This window comes from Antedon mediterranea, chromosome 2, assembly GCF_964355755.1.
Source record: "Antedon mediterranea chromosome 2, ecAntMedi1.1, whole genome shotgun sequence".
NCBI classification, from domain to species: domain Eukaryota; kingdom Metazoa; phylum Echinodermata; class Crinoidea; order Comatulida; family Antedonidae; genus Antedon; species Antedon mediterranea.
The window spans coordinates 13,018,422-13,036,488 of NC_092671.1; the positions used below are offsets into that span (position 1 = coordinate 13,018,422).

General features: G+C 29.4%; 1 protein-coding gene across 7 annotated transcripts in view; it reads left to right on the forward strand.

Annotated features, from left to right (window-relative positions):
• Positions 1 to 18,067, forward strand: part of LOC140040458 (voltage-dependent L-type calcium channel subunit beta-1-like) — a 76,116-nt gene that overhangs the window by 48,078 nt on the left and 9,971 nt on the right. For 5 of the 7 annotated variants that reach the window (XM_072086419.1, XM_072086422.1, XM_072086424.1 and 2 more), the window contains 4 exons: positions 9,221 to 9,342; positions 9,804 to 9,943; positions 12,103 to 12,206; positions 17,674 to 17,825. In XM_072086419.1, the coding sequence (XP_071942520.1) occupies positions 9,221 to 9,342; positions 9,804 to 9,943; positions 12,103 to 12,206; positions 17,674 to 17,825 (518 nt within the window). Of the gene's footprint in view, positions 1 to 7,485; positions 7,510 to 9,220; positions 9,343 to 9,803; positions 9,944 to 12,102; positions 12,207 to 17,673; positions 17,826 to 18,067 lie in introns of all 7 variants that reach the window. The other 2 variants (XM_072086420.1, XM_072086421.1) reach the window with 2 other exon arrangements.

The following is an 18,067-nucleotide window of genomic DNA, read 5'->3' on the forward strand; positions in this document are numbered from 1 at the left end:
TAATTGGATGGTTTTTCTCAGTTGTTGAATACATATATAACATACTTATCAACACAATGAGTATTCTGAGAGGTAAGCGAATCAAAACACAAAATGATATGCACAAAATAGGTGCATTATGGGTGCAATTCAAGCATGATTTATCACTTGATTTATACATTACATTTTTTTATAAACTTTTTCCAGAATTTAATGCTTTTAAATTAGCATGATTTTTTTTTTTTTATCATTTTGAGTTTCCATTCTTGATTAAACAAAAGTATACGATGCACCCTCTTTTTGAAAGATATTTATACTTTTCCATTTCCAACTTTTATGACAATATTTTCAATATTGGTATTACACAAAATAAAAACAAATGTTAATGATGGTTGTTGTGTAATTAAATCACTCTTTCATTTTTAAATTATACCCAAGACCAATCTTTAATAATTCCACCCATGTTATGATATAAGTAATTCAAATGATATTCTTATGATAGATTATGAAATCTTATGATATAAATAATGAAATCTTTAGATATAAATAATGAAATCTTTAGATATAAATAATAAAAATCTTAAGAAAAGTAATGAAATCTTATAATATAAATAATAAAATCTAAAATTATATAAAGGATAAAATCTTATGACATAAATAATAATAATTTAAAGATATGAATAATACAATTCTTAAAATATAAATAATAAAAATCTTAAGATAAGTATTAATGAAATCTTATAATATAAATAATGAAATCTTATAATATAAATAATAAATTCTTAAATATATAAATAATGAAATCTTAAACTATATAAGTAATGAAATCTTATAATATAAATGATAAGATCTTAAATTATATAAATGATAAGATCTTACATTATATAAATGATAAACTCTTATGATATAAATAATAAATCTTATGATATAAATAATAATAATCTTAAGAAAATAATAATTTAAAGATATAAATAATAAAAATCTTAAGATACTGTAAGTAATGAAATCTTATGGTATAAGTAATGAAATCTTATGATATAAATTATCAAATCTTATGATATAAATGTAAAATCTTAACATATGAATAATAAAGATCTGTTGATATAAATATTAAAGCCATATGATAAAAATAATAAAGTCTATCAATGTAAGGATGGGGTTAAATTTTCTTGCGTCATCCGCCTTAACTTTTAATAAGTAAATGTGATGGTCTAAACAAAGCAAATGAGCTGCCAACATTGGTATAGTTAATGATTTCAAAGACACTATACAATTAAAAGAGCACTTAATGAAGAAACTGAACTAACTAAGCATATGGATCGTCTCCATGCAGTCTGTAGTTGTCATAAGATGCATGAAGAAGATTTTCTTTTAGTTTAGTATTCTAGGACACGTAAAATGTCAAAATAATTTTAATAACGATTAAAAAACATGAATTTCTCAATGTATGGTAATGCAAATTTCAAACAATGTTTCATGAGTTCGACAAAATAGATTATATTGAATTAAATTCAATCATTTGATCTTGTTTCCATGATGATTCAAATATTTTTTGATTCTCGAAATATGTTTCCATTTAATTTTATTGTTTAAAAAATGATTAGTATTATGATTTAGTTTTAAATTCATGTGAAACTGATTTCTTAGAATTATAAATCTTTAAATTTGATCCAAGTTTATTTATTTGATTAGTTTAAAGAGCTCTATCATCAGTCAATTGCATTTTTTTTTGCCTAGTAATTTAAAATTCATACTCATAAAGAGGAAGTGTTTTTAATTAATTCAATTTTAATGAGTAATTGATTTTCTTATCATAAAGTTAGACATATTATTGGCCAACTTAGACGCAATTATACTTTTATGTATGAAGAAGCTTAGTGTTGAAATTTGTGACTTGATGAATCATAAAACTCTGATTCTAAATTTCATTAATCTGCTTTTCTGAAATATTCCAGCAGGTATATTTTTATGGTACTTTTCCATTTTAAAAAAGAGTTTGTTTCATTTCCACTGTTCTCTCCTAGTTCTGTGTCTTGGAAGTTTTTCACATATTATGGTGAAGAATAATTTAAAGATGGAGATGGGACTATACTAGTTAACTGTGGATTTTACATTGTGTAGTCATCCCAAACCAGTACTGTCAGTGCTTCGTATAGAGTTCTGCGGTGTGACGTCACAACGATAGATGGCGCTGCGTGATTGCTAGCGCAACCAAAAATGCATTCATTGTATATTTCTATCAAATTATGTATCTTAGCTTGATTTTTTAGACTTAAACTGTAGTTGAAGAATAAATAGATTATTAAAAACAAATATTAGTGATCTTTAGAAATTTTAGTTTGCTTTTATTGAAAATTATTATGTTTTAAAATGACTACTTCAATAATCTTATTCCAGACCATTGGTGGCCTTGTAGTCACTTGTGGAGGTTGAACGCAATTTTAGATTGGCTAGAAACCACGCAGCGCCATCTACTGTCGTGACGTCAGCACCGCAGAACTCTATCACATGGAAAAATATTGTAAATCTTTATCTCTGGGAGAAGGGTTGTCAAACGGTCATTGTGTAGTTTGTTGCTGGTGATGTAAAAGGAGTATAAGAAATATTCTGGAGTCTTTTGTAAATTTGACATGAAATGCTAGACATGTTCATTTAAATCCAAGATCTTCCAAGAAAGAGTCCAGTTACAAATCCAATAATCATCCTAGGTTTTCCCTTTCCAACAATCCTAAATCATCATCTCAACTTTATTAATAAGGCTATGGATAATTATTGATTCCTATGGGAAAATAAAAGATTTTCTTAGAGTCCTGTTCCATCTGCGAATTTTCTTCCTTGTCTATGAAGGCTATAAAATAATAAGATTTTTTTTCTCAGAAAAATATGGTAGTTAATTCTGCCTAAAAATCAGTCTAGCGTCTGTCTTGGGATAAGACAGAACATTTTGTAAAACTGTTCTTATCCCCATTGGGAAATCTAGACCTTTCAGAGTAAAAGTCTAAATGTCATCCACCAACCCTTAACCAGCCTCTCTTAATAGCTTATTTTTATGCAGTTTAGGGAAGTATTTCATAGAAAAAATGCCTATTTTTTATTCCTATGGGAGAATCTAGGATATCTGAGAAATGATCCAGTGATATTAACCGGCCACTGCTCCTCCTTCCCTCACCACAGTTTTGTCTCGCATTGTACAAGATACTTGTTTTCTGTGTGTAAACAATTTTGGAGTATTAATATGACAAAACATGCACATCAAATATAATATTCAAGATGTAAATCAGTATAATAGAAGGTATTAAGAGGATTTTTCCCCTAATAACTTGAAGTAAATATATAGCAGTATATTTAAATTATAGTAATTACCAGACTAAAAGGTGATACATTTAAAACAAAAACAAAACATTGAAAAAGATACTGAAGCTAATGGAAGCCATGCTTTGGATACAAGTGAATCTGAAGGCATTTAGCATATTTCCTATTTTCAACAATAATTCAACTGAATTCTTCTCATAAACTTAAACATTCTACAATATGTGGTACATTATTATGCATTAATACTAACCATGTTTTTGAATGTGATTTTACATCCTATTCAAAATATATACAAATAGGTCTTGCTCATGGATGCATAGGAAATTTGTGTTAGGAACATATGGAAAATGATCAGTGAGAAAAATACTACTAATATGAAAGCTTGACATTTTTACCAGTCTTTGCATATATATTGGCTAGCCTTAACTGTGTATGCCAATCTATATTACATACATGTTTAAGTTTTTAGGTGACATTGATTAGAATAGATGATTGCATAGCATTAGTATCTATAAATACTATTACAATCATGATGCCGCACCCTGTTGCTTTAAAATATAGGTTTCAGACTTAACATTTAGGTGTTCTATGTCAAATCTGCTTTAGTTGATAATTTAAAATTGTATACTTTTTCAACATCACGATTGTTCTTTAAAACCAATTGCACCTATGACATTTTTCAATTTTTAGCTTTATATTTAGATTGTCAAGTTTTTTGGGGCTAATTTTCACGTACTGTTATTTCCAAAATCATATATCAGCATTTTGGATTGCCACACCCTTTTTATTTAAAAAGAAATTTTAGCCACATATCAATATATTTTGCCATAAAAAACAACCCTTTTACTTAAAAATTTAACTTATAAACACATTTTAGTTACCTTTAATAAACTTGCCTATTAACATTGGTTTAAAAACTTATTAAAAAATATTCTGTATTAAAATTACAGAGCAACTCAGATAAGCTTCTGTTAGCAATGTACATTATAAATACACTAAGATGTATGATGTATTTAAATGTCACACTACACTGTCTAAAAATAGCTTACCGATGATGATACTTAGTAATTCAAATGTTGAAAATATTAAAAGTATTAAGATACCTAGCTTAAAATACCAGACTTTTGGGTTCAATCAAATATGTTAAACATGATTTCATATAAAAATATTGAGGAAATATTTTGTTTTCTTTTCTTATTTTCTGTCTGAGATGTGGTATATAGGGAGATTCTAGTAAACCTTAATTTTAATGAATGACGTAACTATTCTATTAAGCAGTTGCGATATTACGTACGTTTTGGATGGAAGAAGAATGTTGTCAGCACACTGTTTTATTTTCATGATAAGGCCTGGGTTACCATAGGGCTAGACCTTTTTATACTTGTGTATTGGTCAAAATTAATTAGAGATGAAGAAAATTGTTGTTTCATTATAATAAGAAAGAGTAAAACCATTTTTATTTGTCACAAAATATTAGGCCTAAATATTTTTGTTGGTGTTCAAATGATTGACCTATACAGTAGTACTGTAGTTAGCAGTTAGCGTCATTTCTCGTGAAATCTATCCTATAAGAGCACAGTATTTTTAAGTAATGAATTTTTACCCTACATAATTCAGATTAGGTGAATCATATAAGTAGGTATGTTTGGTATTTTGTATTAGTAATCCTATTTTTATTATACTAACTAGTACAATTCCGCACTCCACTTATGTAAGTTTAATGATAAATATAAAAGAAAAAACACACTTCAAATATTTGATAAATATTAACGTGTAATTGTCTATCATGTATACATATTTGTAAGGATCTCTCTAATTGACAAATAGTGGGACTGATTGAATTTGGGAGCAACATCAATATTACACTACAGGGAAATATGATAAATTTAGCCTCCCTCCACCCAGTATCGGTGGAGAGAAAAACATGAAGTTTTTATACAAACCTCATTGCGATATTGGAACCTATTGTTTTCATTGTGAAATAGGAATTAGTTACATCATACAACAACACCTGTTGTTGGACATTGATTTTCTACTACTGGGTGTATACCTAAATTTTGCTCAAATCTATTACATCAAGGTCATACATTGACAATGCTAGAAATAAATACAATCAATTTTTGTCATGCAATCCTTTCTGTGTATATTGATCTTATATAATCAATAAATATTGTATTTCTGGACGTCTCTTTTGATTTTGTTGTTATATTTAAATAAGAGATTAGTCGCGTTCCTTTTAGGGGACAACAATATTAGAAATGATAGCCCCTCATTTTGTTATCATCTGCCCCTTAATTTTGCCCTAGCCCCTCCTTTTAGTGTCCCCAGCTGCCACTCCTTTTAGTGTCCCCATCTGTCACTCCTTTTAGTGTCCCCATCTGCCACTCCTTTTAGTGTCCCCATCTGCCACTCCTTTTAGTGTCCCTATCTGCCACTCCTTTTAGTGTCCCTAGCTGCCACTCATTTTAGGGTCCCCAGCTGCCACTCCTTTTAGTATACCTAGCTACCACTCATTTTAATGTCCCTATCTGCCACTCCTTTTAGTGTCCCTAGCTGCCACTCATTTTAGTGCCCCCAGTTGCCACTCCTTTTAGTGTCCCCAGCTGCCACTCATTTTAGTGTCCCCAGTTGCCACTCCTTTAAGTGTTCCAGAATTTGTATGTTAATAACACATTTATTTTAGGTGTAGTTTAAATACATTTAAACCAATTAAACATATTATTATAATTAGCACAACCTCTCAAAATTATTCATTCCTGATTTTATCATTATCAGTGTTATTGGTTAAAGTGAAAATCTAGTATTTTCTAATATATTGAAAAAATTAATAATAATAATAATAATCAAACAATTTATATAGCATTTAATGGCAAGTATTATAAGAATAATATAAAATAAATTGGCTACAGTATGTTTTATATAATAATAAAAATATAAAAGTATTTATAGAATTATAAATATGAAAGTATAGTTTTTGGCCCATATACAAATTTGCCTCTGATTCGTTTTTTGTGAAGATGTGTTGAAAATCTATCCATTACAAGACAAAATGTTAAATAATCATTAATTTATGTGGTTAATAAATCTTATTTCTATTGTTTTTATTATTGCTCTTGACTTTATCACCACTTGTTTTGATGCGAGGTACATTAAAATACCTTGTGCTAATTAATGACGTTGATTCGTTTAATAGTCGCTTGTTGATTCATGGCTATGACATCATTAGAATCCCTTCAGTTGATTGGTGGATTTACACTCCATTCACTGTGCTTCTACAAGTCGTGTACTGAAATGATGCTAATAATTAATGACATTTTATATTGGGGTTGTATATTAAAATGCATACATCTAATATTGCTGCTGTGTTCTCTCTGTTTATATTATGGGCAGAAGAAATAAACAGTTATCCACTATTAGCTTCATGCATAAAGAAAACTGAGTTATTATTAATTAACTATTTCTATCACGTTATTATTATTATTATTATTATTAGAAAATAGCATGCCTCATTTTTAAACAGAAAGAAGCATTTTATAAATATGCTGTAGATAAACACAAATCAATTTAGAAAATGAGAAATGCTGCTACTGTGTACAAGATGTTGTTGATGTTATTAAACTAGCATAAAAACAAGAATACATAATATGTAGATCAGCTAATTTCTAAATGAAAGAGCCTTCGTATAATAAGTATCATGGTTTTTGATACTACAGACACAAAACCGTTCATTAGATTAGATGGTGATGCTGTATGGAAAGTGTATTGTATGTTAAAACATAAATTATGAATATGATTACTAAGCTTATCATTATGATTGCATGAAGATTTACTTTAGAATTCAAATGATCAATGCCCAAGAGCTATCTGTTTGTGTTGTTTCTTTTCATCGTTGTTCTTTTCTTATGGACCACCTAAATTTGAGGCCAGTACACAACCAAGATTCTAAATGACCCTGCAACCATATGTTCAGTTTTCCCACTCAAATATCTTGAAATTTGTTGGTAATTACCAAGTCTATTTAATGTGTCAATCTTTGTATTCTAAATATTAAAACACTCTCAAAATGAACCTCATACAAATAAAAACATCAAGTTTTAAATTTTGTGTTCACAAGAAAAACAACAGAAAATATTAGATTTTTTTGTTATATTTCTATTACTTTTATGGTATTTTTTATTTAAATTATACATTTAGGTGCAACATCAGGGTTTTTTCGAGGTAATCAATTACTGTATTATTTATGTTTAATCTTTTATTTGCTTTCTAACACAATGCATTAAACATACTACAAATATGAGCGTATGTGCTATGATTGGTGGATGCGGTGATTTGAGAGAGCTTTTTGTTTGCTTGTCCAATATCTTAATTATGTGAACATATACTTTTAAATTCAATAAACATTTTTCTATACATTATACATAGTATCTTAAATAAAAACAATTTCTTAAATTCAGTTTTGTACTTTTTCGTATTTGACAACATATAGGCCTTTTACTCAGTTTAGGCCATATTTCCAGATTATCAGTTAAATTCAGTTGATCTATTAGATAGTCCTTCTTGTTCTGTAATCTATTACATAACTTGCTTCTTCTCTTGTTGGTATACAGCTTCATAACAAACTAGTACATAAATAAATTTAAAGTGTATCATTTAATTAAGCCAGTTATAAATCATATATTTTCTTCATGTTCATTGGTTTTTGAATAAAGCTTTTTTTTACCACAAGTTATGAATGAATGAATGACTGTTTTAAATATTGTTTAATTTTTTTCCTATATCTTCTTTTCTTGTTTTATTTCAACGTAATCTTTCTTTGTACGTCTGATTTAATCAAAATGTAAGTCTTTTGACCTTTTTAATGCTATAAATGTAAATTTGAATGCAAGTGTTACTTTTATTCTGCTGGTATTATAGAATATTATTATTAGCAGTAAATCTCTCAGTGCATTTAAATAAACTATTATAATAAAACATAGTATTGTAACTCTTTATATTATTATTTCTGTGGTGTTTGTAGCTAGACAGCAATCTGGGTAGTAGGTACTGTACTACTTTAAGAATGGAGGTGAAGCTTTATGCCATTTGATTAAATCCTGAATAGGCCAAACTCTATGTTAACTTGTTCGGTGGTATTTGTGGTAGATGCCAGATATCAATTTGTTAAATCCGTATGCTTGATAGAACTGTGATATTTAAACCGCCTTGTTACCTGTCCAAGATGTTGACATGCTTGTTTGTTGGTTTAGAATATTCCCCACAGTTTATATTTTTATGTATGCTTTTTTACTTTTTGCATTTTGATTCAATATAAGTTTATAGAAGAACCCTATCCTTTTTGTATTTTTCTACTGGGCAATTCCATGAAGATTTTATACAAATTGACTAAATGGGTATATGTATGATTTTATTCAACCTGCGACCATGGAATTTCCCAACTATTCTTAACAACCGACTGGCAATTATCACTCAATATAATGATGACAGCTAATATTATGTTTATATGTTATGGTTTGTTATTATTAATTATTTGTATGTATAGAGGTGAACACTGTAGACTCTTTCATATTATTACATATTATTCTTATTGTAAACACAGGTTTTATTAAGCCAGTCAGATGTGTATTCTAGCAAATTTTGTTATTACAGTACTACTACAGAGAATGGAATGTTCTGTGAATTATTTATATATAATATAGTACAGTACACTACTGTATTTATATTGCATATAATGAAAATGCTTTATATAGTATAATGTGAACACAAACATTTTCTTAACCAGGCAGTTTTGTGCACTGTTTTTTTTTTCTTCAAATTTTCTGCACTATGGACACATGCCAATAACGGCAAAATTATAAGTATGTTTAAAGTTCATCATTATCATCATTTTAAAATACAGAAAACTAAACTTTATATTGTTGTTTTGTCTTAGGTGTGGATGACCAAAATGGAATAGATGAGGGTGATGAAACTTTGACAAACTCTCTTAGTATGTCCAATAAAAGTAATACGATATCTCCACAACCAAAAGAGAAAAGAAAGTTTTTTAAGAAAGTAAGTGATTCAGAAACATTTATCTTCATCGTCGTAAGTTCCACAATCAACAAATTAATTATTACAAAACTTTTAAGTAGTGGCTGTGTGTGACTGTGTGAACTAGTACACCGGAGTAACCCCTACTCGTCTCGAAAGTTTTATTAGCATATGAGCATTTTGTATACACTCAACCTATGTTTCATTGCTGATATTATGGCTACTTATTACTTGGTCACTCACTCACTCAACATTTTGTCTTGTGTAAAATAAAAATAGCACAGATTCCTCTATCAAGACTAATTTGAAATAAGTAGTACTTGGCTAATGATTCAACTGTAAGCCTATTGATTCCAAAACACCTTTTGATATTGGGTTAAAATATCCTATTGCTTCTGGTTTATTTTACCCACACCTTTTTATATTTTAAAAATTAAACATTTGTTTCAATTTTTAACAGTGTTTGTTTATATGTTTTGTAGGCTGAGAACGTCCCTCCCTATGAAGTGGTACCTTCCATGAGGCCGCTGGTGTTAGTGGGGCCATCACTGAAGGGATATGAGGTTACTGACATGATGCAAAAAGCTCTTTTTGATTATCTCAAACGAAAGTTTGAGGGAAGGTAGGTAATTTCATCAAAGTTGACACAATCATCAATCATGATCATGATTTTTGTAAAGTGTGGAATACAGAGTGTTACACACAAACTGTATATCCAAATATAAAGAATAATAATAACGAATCCAAAAATCTGAGTAAAATTAGTAGGGTAAATATCATTTCAGTTATTATATAAATTACAATAATTCTCGTATGGATACCTTCAGTAATACTTAGTTGTTAAAAAAACTCTCATACACTACAGTATAACTGTATTTGGATTCTATTCAGGATGAAGGTTCTATGCCCAAACACAAAAAGGAAACAAAATTCGAATTTTAAATATAGAACATAAAAGTAACATTATCATTATTCATTAAAACAAACATTTAATCTCATACACAGTATTAAGGATACACCGTTCAAACCCAAGCGTCCCCTGGATATAGGTTCGCTGTAGTGTTGAAGCATGTGTGGCCCCTTGTACTGAGATTAAAGTTGTTAGTGTGTGGTCCACATTGCTTTAAGACTGTATTGCGCAATATAAGTATTAATCCATTATAATTATCCATTAAAGGGGGGGGGGGGGGGTGTTCTACTATATTATGTAGACCTCTGATTTCATGCAATATGTTCATATTAAATATTACACAACATTTGAAATGACTTGTTGCATTTTATGTGACAATTCCAGTGTGTTAATCATCCACACTGCATCCTGGTTTGTTCATGTAACATCACGCCCTATTGTATACTTAAACTAAAAGAAGGCAACTTCTAATGTATCCACACTAAGCTAAGAGCCTGGTTGACGCATCATGGTAGCGATTCATTTTACAAGATGAAGAACTTGTAATTAGCTTCGGTGATAATTATACCGTGTTGCGTATAAATTACATTGGTATCTGTACACGTCATGCCCATAATCAACATTAAGAAACGACGGATTTAATTCATTAGTTCAAACGTATAACTAGGAACATGATACTTATTATATTTTACATTTAAGTTGCATTGCCATTAATAAATCAAATATTTTAAAGTAGTAGAATACGGTATTTGGCATAAAATACAGACACATCAACCTTTTATTCTTAACATTTAGTCATACATGGTTATTTTTACTATTATTTTTTATCATAATATTTAGTTAATGTTCTTCCATAAGACCTTATTAAAATAATATGTATGGAGTTAAAAATGTAATAATACAGTATCAACATAATCATTGTCCTCATCAAAATCATTATCATATTTCTTAGACAACAGGCGTGACACAGTTGATTAATAAATGTACATCATCACCTGTTACCACCCATCATCTCATCTCTAAATACTGACCTCGTATCTCTTGAATTATTTTCACTTCTCCAAATTGTTCATAGACACATGAGGTCCATGGAATTTTTCATTCATAGTAATGTATCGGCTTTTGTATTATACAACCCCGTATACAACACAATAATGAAGAAATTCAACAGCGCTTTCTATTTCTTTATTCATGTTTAACTTCAATCATAATAAATTAAGATCACATTCAATTTTGAATGTGAACCAAGCATTTTGCTTTCTGAAGTAATTAGAATGGAACCCCTCCTTTTGGACACCCCTATTTAGAGGATACTCATTTTTTTGTGAAAGCAATTGAGTGGCAATATAATTATAGTTTTATCAATATAGCCAACCCTTAAGGCCAATTTACACAGACGAGCCGTAACGGCAATGCACTAGAATCTATTTTATTCCTTATGAACACATAACACATGATAGGATAAGGTGGAAAAGGCTATACAGCTTTATTCAGAGGACACTTTGTTGAGTTGAGTTCTCTCTTAGCAGTTTTCTTTTCCCGGTTAATTATCTTAATTATCAATACAAACTAATAAATGTACATGCTTAGCAATTTTTATTCAAAATATCTCTGTTTCCTTTAAGTTTATGTACAGGCATTTGTAATGATCATCTTGAAAGATGAAATTTTCCAATTAATAAATAATACAAAATAATTATTCGTAGTACTGTACAACAGAGATTAACGATTTACGCAAAATATGGTATAATTCATCATTAATTGTTATCTAAGGCAAATTTTGAATTAAAACAAAAAGTTCATTGTCCTTCCATATTTACAATTATATTGGTCTGTGAAATTAGTTTCACATTTTATTTTTGTTTTTTCAGAATATGCATAACTCAGGTGAAAGCTGACATAGCATTGGCTAAGCGACAGATAATGAACCCTAAAACCAAACACACTTTGCCAACTAGGGGTTCTACCACAGTAGGTAAGCTATCACAATCTTGATGAGAAGTAAGTTTAACAAAATAAGTATGAGTATATCCATTCTACAGACACCCACTGATAATCATAACCAATCGTATATTCATATGTAAATGTTATAAATACTTTCATGCATATCAAGATATCTTAGTTTCGTTTTGTTTTTGAAGTGCAGTCTGACAAATTACTAATTTGGAAATAATAGCAATAGCTTCTATCAAAGAACTTATAACACAAGAATCTCCTGTTCGTCCGAAGCGCGTAACAATTTTGAAAGGCATTGTGGGATAGAATAGAGCTATGGGTGGCGCCATTGTGAGCCATGGAGTAGGGCGCCCGCATCAAATTAGAAAGTCAAAATCATAGAGGGGATCTGCTAATGCTCTAGGGGGGATAGAGTAATTGACTGAGGAGTAGGGCGCCCGCATCAAATTAGAAAGTCAAAATCATAGAGGGGATCTGCTAATACTCTAGGGTGGTAGAGTAATTGACTTCCTAGTTTGGAGGGGGCGCTGCTCCATGCTGTGAAATGGCGTCGCCCAGTTTGACCTTTTAACCCTGTACTTCCGATACTGTGTTTTGAATGCAAATTGAAGAACAGGAGATTCTTGTGTTATAAGTTCTTTGCTTCTATCGATCACTAAAAACCTTGTCTTGAAATTGGTCTATTATGTTTGGCCTATAGAAAGTACAGTACATTTTCTATGTAATTTTTATATCTCGAAAGTTTTTCGAAAATAAACACACAATTTATAGGACTTTAATACAATACATAAAACAAAAATTAAATGGTACGAAACTTTTAATAACAAAAAAGATAATTCTTTTGGTATAATATGTGTTTATTTCCCTAACGTGAAATATGACATATTAGATTTATACTGTAAGTATAATTTTAAACATTTTATAGAGAAAGACATCCAAATGAAATTAATATTAAATATAGTATGTTGACGAATTACATTGAACATAAAATCCTTTTCCTAGAAATTAATTTTATGCGATTTCCGTTTTCTCTCTCATTTTTGGAAAGCATCTGTTTATAATGATTTAAAAACTAATGATTAATAAAATATTGAATTTAAGTAAGTGCGATAAAGTTGTTGCCTTATTTGGTGTAAGAATTTAAAACCATAATGCTTTAAATTAATTGACTCCCTTTAAATTAATGAAGTAATTTTTCCCCTCAAATTGTATACATGACAAATACTGGTAAACTATAGTGAAAGAATTGTTAGATGTTAATACATTAGTGCGTTATTGAGAAAGCAAACCCATGTTGAATATTGAGTTAATGCAATGCTTAGAGCTGTTCGATTCAAGATATGCTGATCTCACATGTTGCTTAAATGTCATGCTAGTGTCAAAGGTCATTATCCACGGACTTGGAATAGCAACGGTTGAAAAAGCCAAATATCACAGGGTTAAACAAGCTGATTATTCACAACAATTATGTAGATGAGATATGAGATAATGCAAAAGGAAGTATTCTGTGTATTATGTCTACAACAGCCTTTAAAAAGATGTAAATACCAGTCGACCTAGTGATAATTGTCAACTTTTCCATATTGCTGTAAATTCTTATATAATAATACTGTTTATACACACCATATTGTGTATTGCCATCTTCTGCACAATGTTATTAGGCTTCACATTATGACAAGTAATAACAGTTTGCCAGTAATGTGTGTTATTAACTAATGATAATCAGGATCAAGAACATAAACATGATGATGTTATACATTATACACATCTCAATGTTTTTGATTTTGAACACAACACACAAGGTTTTGCATATGTACATCTCGATGCTTCACATTATTTACACATCCCAATGTTTTACATTATACAAACATGTTGATGCTTCACATTATGTACACATCCCAATGTTTTACATTATACAAACATGTTGATGCTTTACATTAAGGACACATCTCAATGTTTTACATTATACAAACATGTCGATGCTTTACATTAAGGACACATCTCAATGTTTTACATTATACAAACCTGTTGATGCTTCACATTATGTACACATCCCAATGTTTTACATTATACAAACATGTCGATGCTTTACATTAAGGACACATCTCAATGTTTTACATTATACAAACATGTCGATGCTTTACATTAAGGACACATCTCAATGTTTTACATTATACAAACATGTTGATGCTTTACATTAAGGACACATCCCAATGTTTTACATTAAGGACACATCTCAATGTTTTACATTATACAAACATGTCGATGCTTTACATTAAGGACACATCTCAATGTTTTACATTATACAAACATGTCGATGCTTTACATTAAGGACACATCCCAATGTTTTACATTATACAAACATGTCGATGCTTTACATTAAGGACACATCTCAATGTTTCACATTATGTACACATCTCAATGTTTTACATTATACAAACATGTTGATGCTTCACATTATGTACACATCCCAATGTTTCACATTATGTACACATCTCAATGTTTTACATTATACAAACATGTTGATGCTTTACATTAAGGACACATCTCAATGTTTTACATTATACAAACATGTTGATGCTTTACATTATGTACACATCCCAATGTTTTACATTATACAAACATGTTGATGCTTCACATTATGTACACATCCCAATGTTTTACATTATACAAACATGTTGATGCTTCACATTATGTACACATCCCAATGGTTTACATTATACAAACATGTTGATGCTTCACATTATGAACACATCTTAATGTTTTACATTCTACAAACATCTCAATGTTTTATATTATGAACACATCTCAAGGTTTTATATTATGAACACATCTCAAGGTTTTGCATATGCACAAATCTCTATGTTTTACATTATGTACACATCCCAATGTCTTACATTATGTACACATCCCAATGTTTTACATTATACAAACATGTCGATGCTTTACATTAAGGACACATCCCAATGTTTTACATTATGAACACATCTTAATGTTTTACATTATACAAACATGTCGATGCTTTACATTAGGACACATCCCAATGTTCTACATTATGAACACATTTTAATGTTTTACATTATACAAACATCCCAATATTTTACATTATAAACATATCCCAATGTTTTTTATTATGAACACATCCAAGTGTTTTACATTATACAAACATCTCAATGCTTTACATTATGAACACATCCCAATGGTTTACATTATACAAACGTCTCGATACTTTACATTAAGGACACATGTCAATATTTTACATTATTAACACATCCTAATATTTTACGTTATGAACACATCCTAATGTTTACATTATAAACACATCTATTGTTTACATTATACAAACATCTCAATGTTTTACATTTAATGTAAACATGCCAATTCTTTACATTATGCATGCATATTACAGTAACTATTTTACAAAAACTGAAAATAGACAATTAATTAATTAAATAATTTTTTGGGTCTTTTCTTGGTCTTATAAAAACTGCAATAGAAATTAAACATTTTTTAATAACATGAATAAAATAATAAAAAGGTAATATCCTTATCGTAATAACCAAGAATAGTCCCATGGGGTGTGGCAAAGATTTTTTAAATAAGGGGCAGAATTAATATGCAGATTGCATTAACAATTGCTATTATTATTTAATAAGTTTAATAAGAATACTATAATATAAATATAGGGATATGGGTGGTCTATATATTCAAATGTTATTAAATTAACAATTTATATAATACAGTAAAAATGATCTGAACATTATAGATTCCATTTTAAACATTCCAGGGTGACTGGAAAACAAGCATTGCATTGACCAATATTTGTTATACATCATCATCATCATCATTTTGAATACTGTATATAGTGAAATAAATTACTTGATACTCAATAATTGTTTCAACTACTGATATTTGAAAATCTAAAATTATTCATTTGTATCGTACTGTTCTTCATATACCGTAATCATATTCACAGAAATATATTGGATTGGTTTGAATTAAAACAAGCATTTATTCAAATAAACTATCGTGCAAAATGTGTTCTTAAATTCTCTGCGTCACAGTTACCATAAATATGTAAATTTGGTGATTTGTCTGGGAAGCCAAAAAGGGATTTCAGTTTAAAAGGTCAAAGTGTTACTGTAAATCAGTTTGCTAAACTATGTGCATGAAAACCCACATTTTTTCAAGATGATTTCAGCCACATTCACATCAGTAAATGTTATGTGCCATCATTATTGTCATAACAATTATTATTTTCGTCATTCTCAATCTCATCATCTTTATCATTAACATCTTTATCAACTTCATCATTATCTACATCATTCTCATCATCTTTATCACTAACATCTTTATCAACTTCATCATTATCTCTCATCATTCTCATCATCTTTATCATTAACATCTTTATCAACTTCATCATTATTTACATCATTCTCATCATTTTTATCGCTAACATCTTTATCAACTTTATCATTATCTACATCATTCTCATCTTTATCGCTAACATCTTTATCAACTTTATCATTATCTACATCATTCTCATCATCTTTATCGCTAACATCTTTATCAACTTCATCATTATCTACATCATTCTCATCATCTTTATCGCTAACATCTTTATCAACTTTATCATTATCTACATAATTCTCATCATCTTTATCAACTGCATTATTATCTCGAATCATTCTCATCATCTTTATCACTAACATCCTTTTAACTCATTATCTTCATATACAGAATTTTCCATATCATTACTTTACTGTCATCAATAATTATAATATTGTTTTCATTAACTACTTATTGTTGATTACTGTTATCAGTCATCATAGTCGTACCAACGTCATTATCTTCATCTACGTGAAAGAAATTTATAAAATATGCGCTGTAAATAAATTATGAATAATACCTATAATAAACTGTAGGTTAATAATACTTGCTCTTGTCCATTCACATCTCTCATGGGAATTTGATTTATGCATCTGAAATTGAATTTAAATGTTTTATTTTGACCTTTTGACCCTTGATTGAACTCATACTTTTAAAAAACAAATCATGACAGCGTTCACCGTTTATTTTTCATCCTCTTTCATCTATTATTACGATAATTGGCATCATTTTGAATAATGTGTTCCTTAGAAAGTCGATGCATGTTTTAAATCGCGGTGAATTTTGCTTTTTATGTCTTTGATAAGCCCTAGTTGGGATCCTATTTCTTGTGACATTTAGTATTTGCTCCATTATAGGAAGTAATTGCATTTTCTGAAATATATGAATTTCGCTGAATCTATTATTAGTTTCTTTCAAATGCTTTGTTTCATAGACGTGATGAGAAAACTATTATTAATTTTCGGTCAACTTTTGCAGTATAAGGCTGGAAAATCACAAAATTGGTTTTTAATTTTTGAATGGATTTTTCACATCCATATTTTAATTTTTTTGAAATGTAAAATAAAAAGGAAAATGTTTCTTGTTTTTGTTTAAAGATGAAGTCCGAGAAGAAATAGATCGTATATTTGAATTGTCAAGGAGGCTACAACTTGTTGTATTAGATTGTGACACCATTAACCACCCTACTCAGCTTCAGAAAACCTCGCTAGCCCCCATTGTCGTCTACCTAAAGATATCTTCCTCTAAGGTGAGTAACAAAACTAAATAAAGATACTACAAAAACAACACTGTAGACAACCTGTAAATTAGCATAGATTATTATTAAGAAGAGAATATTTCATGAGTTGAAAGATTTTTCAATTTAACAAGGCAGAAGTGAGTTAAACAGGACAGTCAGGCTTTTCATTATTGTTTTGCGGTCTAAACAACACTTTTATTAAAGCAGATATCAAACGGCAAACATTCGCCAGCCTCTTGTGGCACAAAATT